The sequence below is a fragment of the Tachysurus vachellii genome, chromosome 4 (assembly GCF_030014155.1).
Source record: "Tachysurus vachellii isolate PV-2020 chromosome 4, HZAU_Pvac_v1, whole genome shotgun sequence".
Classification (NCBI taxonomy): Eukaryota; Metazoa; Chordata; class Actinopteri; order Siluriformes; family Bagridae; genus Tachysurus; species Tachysurus vachellii.
Window position 1 is genome coordinate 14,294,856 of NC_083463.1, and position 18,277 is coordinate 14,313,132.

Here is an 18,277-nt window from a genome sequence, read left to right on the forward strand (position 1 = left end):
GTCATGAAAACATGTTTTCTGGACACACTAACTTTATGGTACCTTTCTAAGGAAGTCTTTTTGTTTTGATTGAGCTGTTTATGACTTCAAAGTTCATTAAACAGCTTTCCTGCTCTGACTCCGATCACAGTCATTAAATGTGAGTTGGAAATATTTTGGCTCAAAGCCGGAATAGCACAAAATCAAATTATTCTTATGGACAAAATATCTAATACACAAGTAATAAGTAATTGCTTAGATAAAAAAAAAAGTTTCTGAACATAATTTTTTTTTTTTACATTTATTCCAAGCAAAATCTATTTTCATTCTGTCTCGTAGGAGGGAATGAATATGAATCGAATGAGAAGCACCAGAATAGCACAGCATGTTATCATGATATGCTACAAACCTGACTTAATGGCACTGAATCTGTAGCCTCTGGAAAAAAGAAATAAATAAATGAAAATATATTTATACTTAACATTTATTACAAGTAGATCACCAACATACAAAGAATACAGCATCGTTGATCTATTTACCTCCGAAATATATAAACAACCTGTACACGGTTTCCAGTCGCTGCACAACAGCTAATAAAACAGTATTAGAAACTTTAAGGTTATTTACAATCAGTGATAATATACACAACAGCTACTACACGTCCCACAAAATTTCATTCATTTTTGTTTGTACTGTATTAAACCAGCAAACTGAGGACTATATCATTTTAATGACAACAATCAAATCGTAAAGAACACAATTAGAGGATATAAAATTAACAAGGGGATAAAACAAATACAGAAATGACTACTTCAATGTTGTGATCTATTGAATAAATATTCGTAATACTAACAATAGATCTCTCCAAACTTTTTAAGGCTTTACCCACAACAACACAGTGTATTGTCACAACAATTGCCTCTTCTGGCACTTCAGTGGTACAAAAAATAAACAGCACCACAAACCACATTCAAAATCTTTCACTGTTTCTGTGGCTAAGTAACAAATGCAAAAAGTGGCAACTCTCACTTTGTTTGGATCCATCAGGGAAGGTAATTGTACTTTATATAATAGTGCAAACCAAAGTAAACTATTTGTTTTTTCAAGCTTGTTATTTGGCTAAAGGCTAGTGCTTTAACAAAGGGGATCATTTCAAGTCAATTTTGAGTGCCCTTGTTATTAGTTCATGCTTTAAATGAGCCCCAAAACACACAATCCTTCATACAAGTGTATAATATTTACGCAATTTGGCACATTGTCTGAATACTTTGGGCAGCATCTTCAGGCTGACATTCATCATGAGTCACTAAATGAATCACTGATTTTTTTTTCTAACAGTATGTATAATCTGTGTATTCTAAAAGAAGTCGGCAAACACTACATAAAAGATGATTGCTGCTATTTGGTCCAGAAATTGAGAATGTGCAAATATTTAAGGAACTTTTTAAGGAACTCTTTCAGACTCAAGGCCAAAAGGTATGACGTAAATATTGGCAATTTTAAGAAAATAACTAATAATATGATATAAAAAAATACTCTCATAATGCACTGAAGTCTTTTAAGAAACAGTAATCGGAAGAAAAAGGTATTTTGTTGTGAAAACAAGGAAAAATGTAAATTTGTGTACAAAGAGGAGTGTACAAGAAAACATACCGCTATAGCCCACTGATGATGTTTCTTTTAATAAAATAAAAAAGGTGGAAACATTACTACTGCTAAATGGTCTTGCATCTTCCTCACTGAAGCTTATCTCTACTGGACAGTTACATTATACACCTTTGTTACGTGTCCCACTGGCATGGCCGTGCTACTGCTCACTGCTGTGGTCGGTGAGGGCCGTTCTCTCCGGACATATCTCGGCTTGCGCACTGTTGATTTGAACAAATAAACAAAATAACACTTTATATACATTCAGTGCGATCCACTGCTTGTCGACAGACATTTTTATTGCTTGAAACATCAAGTAACAACTAGAGCTGGGAAATACAACAAATAATGGAATACAAATACATCTCAGTTTTTGTGACATCATGGAATTAAGAACTCTTTAATAACTGAAAGCGGCTCATCTCATGATGAATTATATCTAGCTAGCAAGTGATACAGATAAAATCAACTGAAGCATGGTCAGAGGTGTAACTCCAGGACAGGCAAAGAATGTAATCATTTTTGGCCACAAATTTTAAAAGGGGTACCTGAAGGGGTAATGTTATTAACAGGATAGAAAGTGAAAACATTTACATTCAAAAATGTTTTTTTTTTTTTTTCCAAGGATTTCCGATGCTTTATTATGGAATCTAAGTCTAAGACATTTTGCATTTTGGGGCTGCACAGTCCCTAGAATTGGGTGAGCATGGTGGTTTTATACATTAGTTAACTAGCTTTGTTTAGAAACATTCCCTCAGGTAATATTTCCCAACATATTAGATTGTAAAGAACTTCTTTAGTTCATGAGCATGCATGAACTAACAACTCAGCATGTCGCCCGCTTGTGATACATCTATATAAATGCCACTATGCAGCACATTCAACAATAACCTGCTTTTACTATCAAAACAACACAAGACAATTTCAGTAAAACACAGTAAAGCATAATAGGGAACAGAAATGGTGCAAAGATCAAACTGTTATGATATTCACCTGTAGGGTCTTACTATTACAAGTTTGTTTATAATATCATATTTGAAACAAAAGATATTAGAATAAATCTTGTTCCAGCTGAATAACAATTCAAATGTACGCTTAATCAAATCAGCATCCATGTAATTTAATATGTGTAATTTATATATTTTCTTCTTTTATTTATTTTTCCCCCCACTATAAAACACTAACAATGTCAATCCTGTGTAATTCATAGGATCATTATGAAAATTATACTAATTCTATTCATAAATAAATAATTACTACTGTATACATATTTTTAAAAAAAATATTCAGGTGTAATTTAGATCAGCCAGAAAAGGAGATTTGTGGTGAACAAACTGGCCCTATATACCCTATGCTCTATCCAACTATGCCGGTTTTAGGAATGTTTTCTTAAAAAATTAAAAAAGTAAAAAGTAAATGCAAAAATAAACAAAAGTTATACCCAGATTTTGTCAGACATTTCAGTTACTCATTATTAATTTCTGGTATAAAATAAGATAAAAAAATGGCTGTAATTACCTGTAGCAAATCACAGTTTTGATGATACTCAGTATAATGACAATCTTGCTCATGTGATATTGTATAAGTTATACTGTTATATGTACCTGTAGTGTCTTGTCTTAAGATTGCTTCTAGCTGTCAGTAGTATAAAAAACTGAATTTTCTCATCTGAACAAGTCAGCATGTTTAAGATCTGTGCAATGTCATCCTTACAAGGGAGAGAAAGCAACTATTTCCTATTTCCTCATAAGCCACACATTCTTACTGGTACACAGTCACAGCCCATAGAAGGTCACTGCAACAAGTTTTTACAATCAAAATGTAACAAGAATAAAATATCTTTTCCTACCCGAGGACGACGCTGCAGGCATCATAACAGCCTGGAAAAAATAAAATTATGGCTTAATATATAACTGTTTTTGTAAAAATTAAAGGATAAATCACAGTATGGTCCAAAGTTTAAAGAGTTTAAATTAATAATTTCTGAAAGATTAAGAAAAGCTTACCGTTTCACTTGGTTGAAATATGAAAGCTAGTGGAGAGAAAACAAAAAAGGTTTAAATATTGTCTTAGATCAAACATTAACCAAAGTTAAAAGATTAATAAGGCCCCGCAAACAAATAAGTCAATATTTACAATGGATTTTATTTGCTTTTATTTCTGCTTTATTATATACCAGCCTATGGGGTTTGCCTAATCTCATCACTTGGCTTTATTTGTGTTTCGTTACCTTTGCGTCTGTAGAAGACCCCAGGGAGACGGTTAGAGCGTTTTAAGTAAAAGAAAGAGGCAACAGAGAGAATGAGGAGGAGACTGATCAGCAGAGTGCCCACAAGGACAGAGGCTGCTACACCTGGACCACCTGCCATTATAAAAACAAAGAATTGCTTTATCTGCACAGCACTAAAAAAAAGTTTATTTGTGGCTGATCCAACAGCACCTTAGTAAATAGTATACTCCAGTATCACAGACAGAGTGGCAACAACCTAATTTATATGTAAAATTATATCAGAGGCATCACATCGACATCTGCTATTCTGATCCATAGACAATCCACATCTGGTTTGTAGGAGCCATAATTGATCTAACTGCCAAAAAGCTTTTGAAAGCTCCAGGCCAGCCAAGCTACAGAGAATATGATTCACTCACCAGATGGTCTCAAATGTTGCTAAATACAAGCCTTTTTTGCTTGTGTGGAATAAATAGTATGATAATAGTAGTAAAATGTTACTAAACATTTAAATACTGTGAGCTTACCTATCTTTATTATTGTGGATATTGAGGTGTGCTCGACAGCTAGTATAAAATAAAAAGGGAAAGAGAAAAAATTAGAAAAACGTAATAGGGAAAAACAAAAAGAAGTAAACAAACCATAACACTTTTTCTACTGCTGGACTTAATAGTAACACTTACTGGTGTTGCACAGTGTCAAGTTCTCCAGATCTGAATTCAAAGAGTCACACTGCACACACCGGACAGTGGTGTTCTCCTGAACTTGGACACACCCTAGTGGACAACAAATGTCCTCATTAGATGACCTGAATAGGATGTATATTTATAAAATACGGCAAAGGTTATTTATCAAATCATCAGACACCACAGAGATGATCTATGGAGTGTTAAAATAATAAAGTGAATTATGTAAGAATCAAATGACTGCAATATAGGCTGAAAAAAATTCACACATCACAAATTTAAACCACATGCTGTGACATTCTCAATTCTGACTGCTGAATGCTGCTGATTACTAGTGATTATAAATCACTATTTTGGGCAGTAGTGCCAGCTACAAGAGAAATTATAGATGTGTATCAATGCACTCATTCTAAAGATGCGGATTACATGAGTTACTGTTTATAGCTGTCGTAATAAAAGTAATAACAGGGACTAACTATTATAGGGAAATAATGCACTTGTTCCATCCAGGATACATTGCACTCTTAAGTCATTATATGCAATCCAAAGTGCTATTTTTAATATTCCTCTAATTTCAGCATTGGACACCTTGATATCCCTCTATAAGAGCCTTCACATCATATGTGTAAACAAAACGCATCGTGTTATGAACCCAGACTGAATGTGTGTAAAAAATATCAGGTAAAAAAGTACCACAACGTGTGCTGTTTACACAGGTTTCGTTCATTTTCTGTGTTTTTCTACAGCAATCATCTGGGTTTTCTAGTAGTGCCTAGAACACACACAGACACACAAACACTTGCTGAGTCAAATTAGTTACCATTTTATATGGTGTGTACATGTCATATACATGGGTCATGGGTAATATTTCATGGAAAATCTGTATTTGGGGATTGTGTCCTGAACAAATGTACTTTTGTATGTGTTAAAAGTCTCGTTTAAGAAAGAACCAAGACACCTACCTGTGTGACACCTAAAAGTGCAAACCCGATGATGTAGAAGACTCTAATCATTATGAACCTGTGGGTTAGATTAGTATTAGTCTGGATCAGAGATGATTTCAACTCATGTGTGCTGTATGGAGCTCCCTATACCATCTCAATCAAAGTTACACCATTACACCTGTACTAAAGATTAACATGATGATCTAGGTTTATTTCTAAAGAGTAAACCCTTTGACAAACCAAACCACCAAGAGTTAGTGAAGGATAACTTTAGCATTTAGCAGGTAGGCAACATCTCCTAACAGTATAACAGTATGACTGGGTGGCTAATAGTTTGCCTGTTGTTTTGAATCTCACAGACGGTATAATTTCTAGCCAAACTAACATTTAAAACCCTGAAATACACATTTATCATGTTTAGAACCTTTGAACGTACCTACTCAATCATCACAGCTGGTGAGTCGTGTTTCTATAAACTCACTTCCTGTTTATCATGTCACGTGCCAAAATAAAAGTCCTTCAGTATTTTATAGTTTTAGTTCTTTCTGTAAAAAACAAAAAACAAACAAAAAAAAAAAACAATAAATAGCTGCTGTAGAACATCAAACATGACTAATGTCAGAAATATGCACTGTAGTTACAGTACTAAAACAACACATCATGTAAACTGATCTTATTTATTTAGGTTTGACTCCTAAAAGAGCTTGATGAAGTAAATCATGTTAATGCATGCAGGTGAGGAGATGATGGATGTGTCTTCTTGAATCCCATCAAAAAGATTATCTTATATAAACTCTGAACCAGGCCAGTTTTATTTTAACCCACAGGACTAGTTTATTTACTTGATTAGTCTATTACATCATCAGTAAACACTTTCTGTGATAGATATTTCACTAACCCAGGTATGTGTCTTATGTAGGCCTAAAACTTTAACATCAAGTAAACAGCTGATATTTTACTTGATTCAGCTTCATCTAGTTACAGCACTCAGTTCTGAACAGTCATTCAGTTCATTGTAATAAATACAGTGTCTTGCAAAATTGAACACACCATGATGAATATCCTAGTAGCATGACTGAAGTTGACTGAATCAACTTTTTGGCTGACAGAAGTTTTGGCTGAGACACAACCTATGCTTTTGTAGACCATCTTCCTCAAGGTTCAATGTGTTGTGCAGACTGAGATGCTTTTCTGTTGCCATGGTTGAAGGAGTGCTTATTTGAGTTAATGGAGCTTTTCTGTAAACATTACCTGAAGCTGCTGGAATATATCAAAATGACCCTGAGTTGCCTGAGTGTCCCTTCATGCCTTCACACATTGTGAAGAAACCCTTTACTTCTGATGAATCCACCCAAACCCTTCTGTGTGATACCAATGAGCCGTGTACCCAGACTGAGGGTTGCCCTCATGCTGAGCCTTGCTGCCCTGAGCTCAAATCTCCTGCCTCTCCTCCATCTCTGCCTTATGTCTATGTTCGTCCCATATCTCATACTTCACCAGCTTCTCCTTCAGATCCTGAACCTGGATCCGCAGGCCCACTTCCTGCCTCTCCTTGGCTCTCCAGCGTCGAGTCTCTGGCTTCTTTATTGAATAATAACTTTCTAAGTTTATGATTTTAATAAACTACTTAACCTTTTACCCTATGGCTCAGGTGTGATTATTTTACTTCTTTTATTATTATTATTATTATTATTATTATTATTATTATTATTATTATTATTATTATAACATCTGGTTCTCATGATTAATCCCATATGTCTTATCACACCTATTATAATCATTTTAAAGTATAAACTTCCAACATTAAGGCATTCTTGGGCTCTAAGATATTTCTCAACACAAATGTATGTCTATGTATTTATATTTATTTAAATAGATTTTATACAAGCATAATCTAATTAAGAACAAATATTGGTTTATGTCCTTCATATTTAAAAAGATGCCTATCTTTTGTTTATCTAAACCAGGCTGACACTGAACTGTTAAAATGTGATGGTATCCATAAGCAATGCCTTGTTTTCAGTAACGTCCTTCAGCCATTTTTCGCGGAATCTGGTTTTTCCCGGAACATGAACAGTCTGACTGGCTTCCACCTGAAATGTGACTATCACAGGCATGGTGTGCGGTTTGATTTTGGAGATAGTGATGGTGAAGTAAACAGACGCTGTGTTCTTAGGTATAGGGCACCGGGTGGTCGGGATGCTCCACAGTGCTCTATAGAGGAACTGGTTCTCAAACTCCAGTTCAGTTTCCTGCAGGAACTTGACACTGAACAGCCATTTCGGGTCCACCTCCCAGGTACGCACATATTCCTCGATTTGTTTTTTTCCTACACTGATTGTAAAGTCCTTACATTCGACCCAGTCGATGTTCCTGATCTCGAAGTCGTGCTGTTTTCTATCCGGTTGTGTACAGATGTCTGTGCTCAGGACGCTGTCTAACACACTCTTAACAAGCTCAGAAACTCTGAGATCCAACACATCATCTCCTAGTTCAGTTTCCATTCTGTTTTATCACTTGTTTCGAAGAATCCTCAGGTAGATATGTAGTCTTTGGTGGCGTTACCATAAAGCGTCGCTAGGCAACAACAGCGTCAGGTGTTCCGAAGAATTCAGTTCCGTGCCCCGTTTCCACTTTAGCACGCATGCGCGAAACCACAAGGTTCTGCATCGAACCTCTAATGCGCGCGTTATCGTCGTGTATTTGTCATTTTAAACGAAATACGTTATATTTCGCGTTCTTTGTTTAATAGTTTGCAACTAAATGCATACTTTAAAGTCTCTATAGGCTTTAATGTCTTATTATAAGAAGTTATATTGCTTAATCGAGAACTAGAATTAACGTCAAATATAAGTAACTAAAATATTCTTCAGAAAGTCATATATGAGATGTCATTCATTTGTGGAAAGGATGTTTTCACCCAAATAATTTTTTTTGATCATCATTTTTTCTGATTTGATCAAATCATTTTTTCTGAAATAAAGTTTGTTCTTTTATAAAGAAAGTTTAAATAATTCATTAAATCACAGAGGTAACAGAGTTTCCAGGAATCCAGAGAAATCCCCTGTGTATTACACAGCGAGGGTTAACATAATATATATAATATATAGGTAGGTAGATAGATAGATAGATAGATAGATAGATAGATAGATAGATAGAGTGCCTTGCAAAAGTATTGTCATTGCATATGACAATAGGTACAACAGGTACACTGCAACGAAATGTAGTTTGGTATCTACCAGAAGTGCAGATAGATATGTAAACATATGTACAGCATGTAATATATAGGTATATGTACAGTCATGGCCAAAAATGTTGGCACCCTTGAAATTTTTCCAGAAAATGAAGTATTTCTTTTATGAAATACTTTTGAAATTGTGGATAAATAAGTTTGTTTCAAGCATGTGATGCTCCTTTAAACTCACCTGGGGCAAGTAACAGGTGTGGGCAATATAAAAATCGCACCTGAAAGCAGATAAAAAGGAGAGAAGTTGACTCAGTCTTTGCATTGTGTGTCTGTGTGTGCCACACTAAGCATGGAGAACAGAAAGAGGAGAAGAGAACTGTCTGAGGACTTGAGAACCAAAATTGGGGAAAAATATCAACAAGCTCAAGGTTACAAGTCCATCTCCAGAGATCTAGATGTTCCTTTGTCCACAGTGCGCAACATGCTCAAGATGTTTGCAACAATGGCACTGAAGTTAATCTCCCTGGACGTGGACAGAAGAGAAAAAATTATGAAAGGTTGCAACGCAGGATGGTCCGGATGGTGGATAAGCAGCCCCAAACAAGTTCCAAAGACATTATGTAATATATATAGGTACATATGTAAACATAAAAAATATCATTACGTTGCATAATATCATTATGCTGTACATATGTAAACATATGTACAGCATGTTTATATATATATATATAATGTATGTATGTATGTAAACATATGTACAGTAAATAAATATAAAGGCTATGCAGTGTATAGCAGTGTGTGTAACTGCATACCGTGGCATTTAACCAGTACAGTTCAGTCAGCTGGAGTCGCGTGCGCGCTAATTTAAATTTACTTCAGGTGTCTCAGACCTTCAGGCTGTTGTCATTAAACTGGGTTTGTTTTGAGTTTTTAGAACAGTTTCACGGCATTGTGCGGCCAAATTAACTAGCACGGGAGGTAATGCAAATAGGGACGAAATAAACAGCAAACTAAACCAACTAGATTATATAAACTAGAACAACTAGCTAACGAGCGTCACGTAGCTAACGCTATACCGCTAATAACAGTATTGTACGGCTATCTAGCTAAAGAAGGATAACTAACGCATATTCACTGTATTCTGTGTAGTAATTGTACAGGAATACGAGACCATGAAGCCTAACGTTTGGAATGTAAAAGAAATTCTGAATATCCCTATGAACTCTGTGTAAGTATGGAGTTTAAATCCAGAACGTGTGTATTATGGTAGAAACAGACAAATAATCAGTTGCCTTCATTCATAGGGGTGCAAAACCAGCTAAAGGAGGCGCCACCGGTGACTACTCGAGCCTGTCTGACTCTCAGTTTCTGTTTGGATCTCAAACCTGGCCTGAAAATTCTCAAAGCTTTTCCCAGGAGATATGTGGACAGTCCAGAAGCTCCCAGCAGGCCTCACAGGAGGTCTAATATCTATCAACCTTTTCTTTGGAAGTTACTTGTAGTATGTTTTGTTATGCATTAATTGTAACTGCGTGAGTCTTAGCTCCGTGTTCTTCAGTATATTACAGTTCAAGGTGGTGCAAACATTTTGTTAACCTTTTCATAAAGTGAATACATTTATCTCTTAGTTGTATATCTGTAATTAGGTTATGTTTGCGTATTATTCTGTTTAATTTATTTACATGTTGCACGCTATCTCTAACCCAAGTAACTAGAGCCCAGCATTGAACCTTGGAGGTATGAGGCTGTAACGTTACCTGCTGTGCCATACTCCTGCACATTCTCATGCAGTTATCATGTGGTAGCAGTGCAATGCAAAATCATATATATAATTAGGTCATAGATTTATGTCAGAAAAAATACAAAACTTTGAAACTTTTCCATTGTAACTTTGAACAAAGTTTTAAACTCATGGTATCTTAATTATGTAACCTAGTGAACCAGCATCAATGTATCCAATGATAGAGATTTAAGCACTTATGTATATCGCTCTGGATAAGGGCATCTGCCAAATGCTGTAAATGTAAATTAATTTCAGATTCTAATTTTATTACTTTGCCTATGCAGTTTCGATGTCCATTTGATACAAGTGGAAGCCACATTTAAATCAAAATAGAATTTAAATAAAAAAAACCTTTTGTATTACTGTTGTTCTGAAAGGCTGTGCAGTGTTTTGCACTTATGTTACCTTAATCTTGACAGATAAATGAAACAAAGGTGTCATCCAAGTATCAGTCCAAGCCTATGATGTTTGGTGACAGCAAAGTAACCAACATTTCAGGTGGTAGAGCCATGGGTATATTAGACAGATTTGAAGAGGAGAAGAGAAAAGCCAAAGAGATGTAAATATACCCATTCATATCTATTTCTTACGTTCCTTGAAAAAAACTAATATTTGGTATGGTTAAAGAAGCAGGTGGAATAATAAGTTGGCAAAACATAGTGTGAAAATTTCACATAGTATAAAAGGGGTAAAATTGCTTTTTTTTTAGTTTTTGTAATGTAAACTTTTAAAGTGCTGGAATTTTTGTTGATTTATACAGTGAAATTCTCATTGGAGTCAGACAGTTGCATGAAAGTCTGGAAAATGTAAGTGATAAAATCCTATTTAGGTTTTTAAAATTTTTTTTTTTTTTTTTTTATGTAGGGTTTAGTTATCTAAGTTTATTTATCTTTTACAGATCCAAAAGACTTTTCTCAACTGTATTGATGGAAGTTGTGATATAACCAGAGCAGCTGTGGCTGAAGGAATTGGAACTTTTAGAAAAACAAGTAAATATTATTGTGTAATTTCACATTTCCTTGGTGTTTACAAACTTAATACCATCGTTTGAAGTTTACTCTTTTGCTAATGCAACACATTAAAACCTGGCTGTCTTTTGTCCAGCAGAAGGCGAAAATGCAGATAATTATTGAACAGTTTTTGTTACTGTCTGTTTCAAGATTCTCCTTGGCATGATCTCAAGAAAGAGCAGTTGCAATTTTGTAGATCTTTTAAATTATTTCTAGTATATTTTCATTATTTTATGTTAATATCTTTTGTATTGCAGTTCAGGATAATTTTGCCACAATTAAGGAGAGCATAGCAAATCAGACTGAACTGATGAAGAGCCAGACCTGTAGAGAGATGAAGGACAATGAAGAAAAGGTAAACAACATTTGAAACAGGGGCTCAGATATATATATAAGATTTATTTAGTATGTAGTAATAATCAAATAATCCTTTGTTGAATATTTAAACAGTTGTACCTTCACCTCCCTCTCATTTTTCTCTATATTGATCTTAATATGATAAAACATTGTCATGTTCTCTAGTACTCTGTCCTGAAAAAAGGAAAAAAACTTAATGACCACAAAGTGCTTACATCCATAATTCTCTCTAACATGAAATAAACTCTCTTTACTGAAAATACACCATAAAAACAAATGGTGTTTTTCCATTTTATTATGAAATTTGTAATCCATCTATGATACTTGTCTTTGTGAATAAACTGAGAATAGAAATTAAATTAGAATCAGCACTTTTATATATACCTAGTTTTTAAATTATAGACACAGTTACTATTGTCACAGCCGTGCTGTTATAGAAAACACACACTTTCAGATTTGAGAATTTAACAGCACAGGGGTATCAATGTAATAGAAAGAACATATGAATTACCAGTCAGAATTGTTTGTTTTGTTATCAGCACAGTTTGACTGAGGTTTGTTTATTTTCTGATGGCCTAGACATCATTAGCTCTAAAAGAATTGAGCTCACTTGTTCTCAACCTCCAGCGGGATTTGGAATCACTGAAATTGGAACAGAGCAAGGAACAGAATGTGCTTGGAGAGATTCTGTCTCTGCTTAGCACAATAATGACTGCTCGCTCTGCTGGAACTCAACCTGGCCCTGTCCAGATGATTGACAATACTGTTCAGACATCACCTAGTTTGATAACACAGTTCTGTGTGGTTTCAGAAGAAAAGCGTTATTATGAAGGCAGTAAAGCCTTCAATTTTTCTGAGGAAAAAGTAGACCTGAGTATTTGTCCTGTTACACAAACATCTCCAGAGAAGCTTAGCAGAGGAGCACCTTTCCGGGTCATAGGTACTCAACCTTTTCAGATGAAGCGGGACATAGCAACTGAGAGGTGTGACCCTAATGGCTGGAAGAAGTCTTACCGTCTGCACTCAGTTACAGTCAATTCTCCAAACCCTGTTGCTACTTGTACTGGCCCTCCTCTTATACAGGATCCTAAGAAGGATTACATGTTTGGACACCCTGTGCATATAGAGCGAGTAAATTCTTTGAATGGTATGACTAAGAACAATTCAGCAGCCTGGATCGAGGTGCCCAGAGAGAATAAAATGCCAAAGAGAGCACAGAGATGTCAGACCTTCAGGAAAAAGAAGAGAGCCCTGATTCTGCCACAGAGGCGACCTGATCAAGGAAGGGTTTTGAATAATGTGTTTGAAAAGGAAAAGGAAAGTCAGCATGATGAAGACCAAGAGAACAGGGTGGTCAATGGCTATAGAAAAGCAATCAGAAAGCCAGCTGTTTCAGGGAAACATGTACCACTACAGCAGCCAAGCACAACCAGGTTGTTGAATACCAATGAATGTGGACAGCACCTGGATCCTTGTTCATTGTCCCAGAGTAGTAACAGCTCACAAATGATTGTGGAATACCAGCAAGCTGAATGGGAGACAGTAAATCCTGAGCAAAAAGCCAATACCATAAAGACACAGAGAGTTACCTGGCAGCTCTTTGATTTCATCAGTGACTCTGATTAATTCAGTGTGTGTTACATGGGATATTTTAAGACACCAAGCAAAAAATTTTGACTATGACCTTTATTAGGACTTAAAGGATGTTTTGGTTGATTTTCTATATACTGTAACTGGATCTTTGTAGCTCTACAGTACAGTAAATTTCTTTGCTGCCTGTGGGCACTCAGTCATGTTATTATTGCCTTACATAATAGTGCAATTTAGCATTTTGTCTATGTGATTGTTAAAAAAGGTTATGTATTGCTGTTTTGAATTTCATATTTCTCACATGATTTTCTAAATATTTGTTCGAGAACTGTTCTTTATATTTGTATTGTTTTGTATTGTTATGGTAGTACAAACATGACTATAGTCATGTTTGTTATGCAGCTGGAGAGTTCTTCCATATAGCATGCTTATATTTAATGCAACCAAAGAACACTTTAATAGAGCTTGATAATATTAAAAATACACCTTAATGTTAGCTTCATGAAACAGGAGTAAGTCGTGGGAACCTCTCTGTAATCTATTATACTTTTTGTTATAAAACAGTTCTAAAAAATCTATTAAGTTCTATTTGAAAATGCAGTTCAAATGAAACCATCAGTCTAAATCAGCACTAATCACTAATATTGCAACAATATCTTTCATCTGTATTCAGTTCAGACTTAAGTGAATAAAACACAGTCTATATTCACACCTGTGGAGATTGCAATTTTCATGTGTGCAAATTGTCAAATTTATGACTGTGTTTGCTTTTGTCATACATAGTTTTTGTTATTCATCCACCAAGTCAGCTGGAGGGGGCATGAGTCCTCGCGGGTTAAGGTTCGCCACCAGACACACGTCATAACTGTCATGCATAACAGCCTGTTTAACCACCACCGTCCACTCATTCTCCCATGGATCCAACTGCAGGATATCCTTAGTGATGATGTCATGGCGGTCTAAGAAGAATTTTATGATTTATGACTATGATACACCTGATATTTGAGAGAGAGTATACAGCTAGATGAATGTCAACATCATTCACCTTAAAGCATTGCATGGAATATGGTATATTTACCTGCTCCTTTATAGTATCCACAGACATATAGTTTGCCATCCACTTCCCCAGCGTTTGGTGCATTGCTTCGTAGTGATAAAAGTGGCCATGGTAAGGGAGGGCCATCTCTCCAGAAATCCCCATCAATATTGTAGATTTCTACTGCATCAAGACAGCGACGTGACTGTCCACGATCTACACCCTCACACCCAATGCCACCTGTAGTGAAGATGCAGAAATTAGTAATAATAGGAACAAAAATTAGATATAAATGTAATTTAATGGGTAGAATTAATGTGGCAAACTTTAAGTTTTTCTTTAGCCTTTGTCATACTAAAGTTATTGCTTTAATCCTACAAGAACCTGGGACTGAAAAATGAACTGAAAAATAAGTATTATGTAAAAGTTGGCTATTTTTCATCACAATCAATATTAACAAGGAATTTATATGTTGTACAATATTTATCATTGCCATTTACTTGCACTTAACACAACAAACATAAAAAGACTACAGTCCAGAATTATTAAGTTATTGCATCTGGTGTGCTGTGCTTTTAATCTCCTAAAAAAAAACAAAACTCCTTTTTGCCTCTCACCTATAACATAAATCTCCCCATTGAGAGCCACTGCACTGCAGCGATATTTGGAATATTTCATAGGACAGCGCTCATCCCACTTGTTGTTCTCTGGGTCATACATAAGTAGGCGGTTACTCATACGGTCAGGCTCCTCATCCACATGATATGTCTGTCATTCACAAGATGAGTCACAACAGGTGCAGTTAAATAGAGCAAGAAAAAGAGAGGGACAGAAACAGAGTAGGGTTACAGGCTGACACAATTACCGTTCTCCTGCAGTGTAATCTGAATTCATGTTGAGTTTATAGAATCCAAGTTTTGGTCCTGGAATTTCAATTGTTTTGACCTAACACCCACTTATAAGTAAATTAATAGATCATGCAAGAATACTCCAGAACCAGCTATAAATGATGCATGAAATGAAATGCAAGTGGAAAATTGTAAAATCACGTTAAGCACTTTAACCTGTGGTGTCCTCCCCCCAAGCACATAAAGGCAGTTTTTAATCCGGACTACACTGTGATAGGCCAAGGGCATTGGTAACGGAGCAGCACTGCGCCAAGGGCCACCCTGTAAAGACCAACGTGCAACACTGTTGGTGATGAGATACTGATTCTTCAGCATCATCTGGCCCCCTATTAGGTACAGGTTATCTCCCAGGGAACTCAGGGCATATGAGTCACGGTATTCTGCTGAACAAAGGTGCTTCCAACTACCCTGAGCTTCTTCATTATACCTAAAAAAATAAAAGAAAAAGAAAAAAGTTAAAATCAGACAAAATTATTTATAATGATATAATGATATAATCATCCACCTGCAAGAGGAATGTGGCAACTGAGATACCCTGTACATTGTCTGGGGAAAGTGGAAGCTTGGAGCTGGCCTAAATCAGATGTGATCCTCTTTACTAGGCTTTGCAACAACTGTACCACTGCAAATTCATTCAATTATCTAATCATGTCACATCAATGCATCACATAAAATCACCCCAATACAGACCAAGAGCTTCAGTTAATGTTCAAATCAAACATTAAGACATAACAAGCTTCCATATCTCCAGCTGTTCACTTTCAGTAATCCAGATCTTGGCTGAATGAAGAGGAACCTGATGTGATCTTTTGTTGTAGCTTTGTTCTTTCTGAAACACTCATCTGGTACTCACAACTATGCTACAGTCAGTGTCACTGAGGTCACATTTTTTCTCTTATTCTGAGGGTGTTTTGTACATTACCTAAAGTACTTGACCTCTGCATGAATTTATTTATTGAACTGCTGACATATGATTGGCTGATTGGATAACTACATGAATGTGAAGGGGTTCCTAATAAATCGTAGAGACATACTGAATTATTTTAACACTTTTTATACTTGAGCCTTACTTGCAAATCTCCACATTCTTCTCCTTTTGTCTTGCCAATCTTCGTGGCCCTGACTCGCCTGCAACAATAATGTCATTGTGTTCAGTGACAACTCCAGTGCACACATATCCAAGGGCATCAGCATATCGAGGAGCAGTGATGAAAAATGTTCGGCCAGTTTTGGGAGAATAACAGAAGCTGCGGTCTGAATAGCTTCCAAAACGTGAACGTATTCCTCCATTATCATTGCCAATGCATAGCAGTAGATCGGTCGTTTCCATGCCGTAACGTAGCTTCAGTCGTCGTGCTGGAGCCTCTGGATGCAGACCTGCCGCTTCAATTGCATCCTCCATCATCTGCAGACATTCTGCATCGGCCAGCAGTGCTGTGTTGCGGCGCAATGTCTCCTTCAGGTAGCTGACACTCACCAGTGGAAGGCGTACCTTCTGTAAAAGTTCTGGTAGCTGACTGGCACGATTTTCTTTCCCCAGACTTACAGCAATTGAGCAATGTTTCACCCACTGCATCACTAGGTCAAGAATGGTTTCCTCTCGGGTCACATTAAGATCATCTGAAGCTAGCAAAGCCACAAGTTGATAGGCTTCCAAATCCAACACCTCCTCGCTGTGACACACCTCTGTGAAGTGTTGTCGAAGGTAACGTTGAGCCTGGTCTGCTAATTCTTCAGCCCCCAAATCTCGAGCATAGTAATATATCCCAAGGCAGTTGGAGGCATCCATGTTGGCCGTCATATAGATCTGGCAGCGGCTAAAGACATCATCCATCTGCAAGAGGAATGCGGCAACTGAGATACCCTGTACATTGTCTGGGGAAAGTGGAAGCTTGGAGCTGTACATGTATTCCAGCAAGAGGCCTAAGCTTTGAGCTGGCATGTCTCTCAGTACCACCTGGCGGTTTGTACTTTCACGCAGGCCACAGGTAAACATGACCCGGAAATAAGGGCTGAATGCAGCAAGAACTGACCGATGACATGGGAAGCTGATGCCTTCTGCAACTAGTACCACATCTGTCAACTGTTCAGCTTCACGCATGCGATTCAGCTGTTCCAACAACATCAGACCATGCTTAGCTCTCAGATCCATTCTGTTTCTTGTTAGGGATTTGTTTTTCTAATTATTTCACCTGAATCAATGGTTTCTATTAAGCTACTGACATTTTGGAAGTCATCTCATATAAATGGCAGGGACAGGTTATCTGGAAAAATAAAGAACAAGTCACAAGCTCAGCTGGTGCAGTTATTTGAGAGGGCATATCTGTGACTATTAGTGTATGTTGTTTAAATGTCATAGCACAGAGACTGAACTATTACCAAGACATTTCTAACTTTTTTCATGCATGATAAGTATGCATGTGATATATTTTCAATGCATTTTTATTATATCTAGAAAAATAAAACTCAGCCAAATACCACAAATGTCTAGTTAAATCATAACAAGCCTTCTGGTTAAATAGACATCCTTGTCACTGCTGTTTCAAGTTCACTACTGAATACTGAGTGAGAGACATTAATTAAACAAAAAAGATTAGGACATGCACTAATGAGTCGTACCAGAGAACTTGCTTCCAGATTTCTTCACCTTAACCAGGCAAGTAGTCCATTACATACACTCTATACGCACACACTGTGTCTGTGACAGTGCAAGGAGGAGGGAGAGTGTGAGAAATCTGTTTACTGAACCCTCGGTGCCCCATGCTAAGCAACATGGCTAATAATAAACCATAATGTTTCAAATAACCAATGAGGGATCAGAAGAGATGAGATATTTTCATAGGAAAAATAAATGAAAGTTACAGTCTGTTCAAGAAACTTTGTATTTGTAAAATGGTGAACAGAATGACACTGTTTCTGT

General features: G+C 36.4%; 4 protein-coding genes across 6 annotated transcripts; 1 reads left to right on the forward strand and 3 right to left on the reverse strand.

The window, feature by feature from the left end:
- Positions 1–445: 445 nt before the first annotated feature.
- Positions 446–5,989, reverse strand: c4h1orf159 (chromosome 4 C1orf159 homolog). 2 transcript variants are annotated; one of them, XM_060867900.1, is made up of 9 exons: positions 5,923–5,989; positions 5,505–5,562; positions 5,236–5,314; positions 4,540–4,632; positions 4,384–4,422; positions 3,857–3,988; positions 3,633–3,658; positions 3,476–3,506; positions 446–1,847 (listed from the first exon to the last, which is right to left on the reverse strand). In XM_060867900.1, exons 2-9 carry the CDS (start codon positions 5,553–5,555, stop codon positions 1,732–1,734), a joined length of 567 nt encoding a protein of 188 aa, XP_060723883.1. In that variant the 5' UTR covers positions 5,556–5,562; positions 5,923–5,989; the 3' UTR covers positions 446–1,731. The 2 variants fall into 2 exon arrangements, with proteins under 2 accessions (XP_060723883.1, XP_060723882.1); XM_060867899.1 differs by having other exon boundaries at positions 5,927–5,979.
- Positions 5,990–7,438: 1,449 nt separating this feature from the next.
- akap14 (A-kinase anchoring protein 14) lies at positions 7,439–8,097 on the reverse strand. The gene has a single exon (XM_060867905.1). It carries the CDS (start codon positions 7,988–7,990, stop codon positions 7,469–7,471), a length of 522 nt encoding a protein of 173 aa, XP_060723888.1. The 5' UTR covers positions 7,991–8,097; the 3' UTR covers positions 7,439–7,468.
- A 1,508-nt stretch (positions 8,098–9,605) lies between these two features.
- Positions 9,606–13,449, forward strand: LOC132844446 (uncharacterized). Its single transcript, XM_060867903.1, has 8 exons — positions 9,606–9,651; positions 9,823–9,901; positions 9,978–10,134; positions 10,876–11,015; positions 11,217–11,262; positions 11,355–11,445; positions 11,724–11,821; positions 12,403–13,449. Exons 2-8 carry the CDS (start codon positions 9,846–9,848, stop codon positions 13,447–13,449), a joined length of 1,635 nt encoding a protein of 544 aa, XP_060723886.1. The 5' UTR covers positions 9,606–9,651; positions 9,823–9,845.
- Positions 13,450–13,488: 39 nt separating this feature from the next.
- kbtbd12 (kelch repeat and BTB (POZ) domain containing 12) lies at positions 13,489–18,070 on the reverse strand. Of its 2 annotated transcripts, none has more exons than XM_060867902.1 (6): positions 17,977–18,070; positions 16,428–17,621; positions 15,514–15,784; positions 15,067–15,217; positions 14,492–14,689; positions 13,489–14,372 (listed from the first exon to the last, which is right to left on the reverse strand). In XM_060867902.1, exons 2-6 carry the CDS (start codon positions 17,507–17,509, stop codon positions 14,203–14,205), a joined length of 1,872 nt encoding a protein of 623 aa, XP_060723885.1. In that variant the 5' UTR covers positions 17,510–17,621; positions 17,977–18,070; the 3' UTR covers positions 13,489–14,202. The 2 variants fall into 2 exon arrangements, with proteins under 2 accessions (XP_060723885.1, XP_060723884.1); XM_060867901.1 differs by having other exon boundaries at positions 15,499–15,784.
- Between the last annotated feature and the right edge of the window lie 207 nt (positions 18,071–18,277).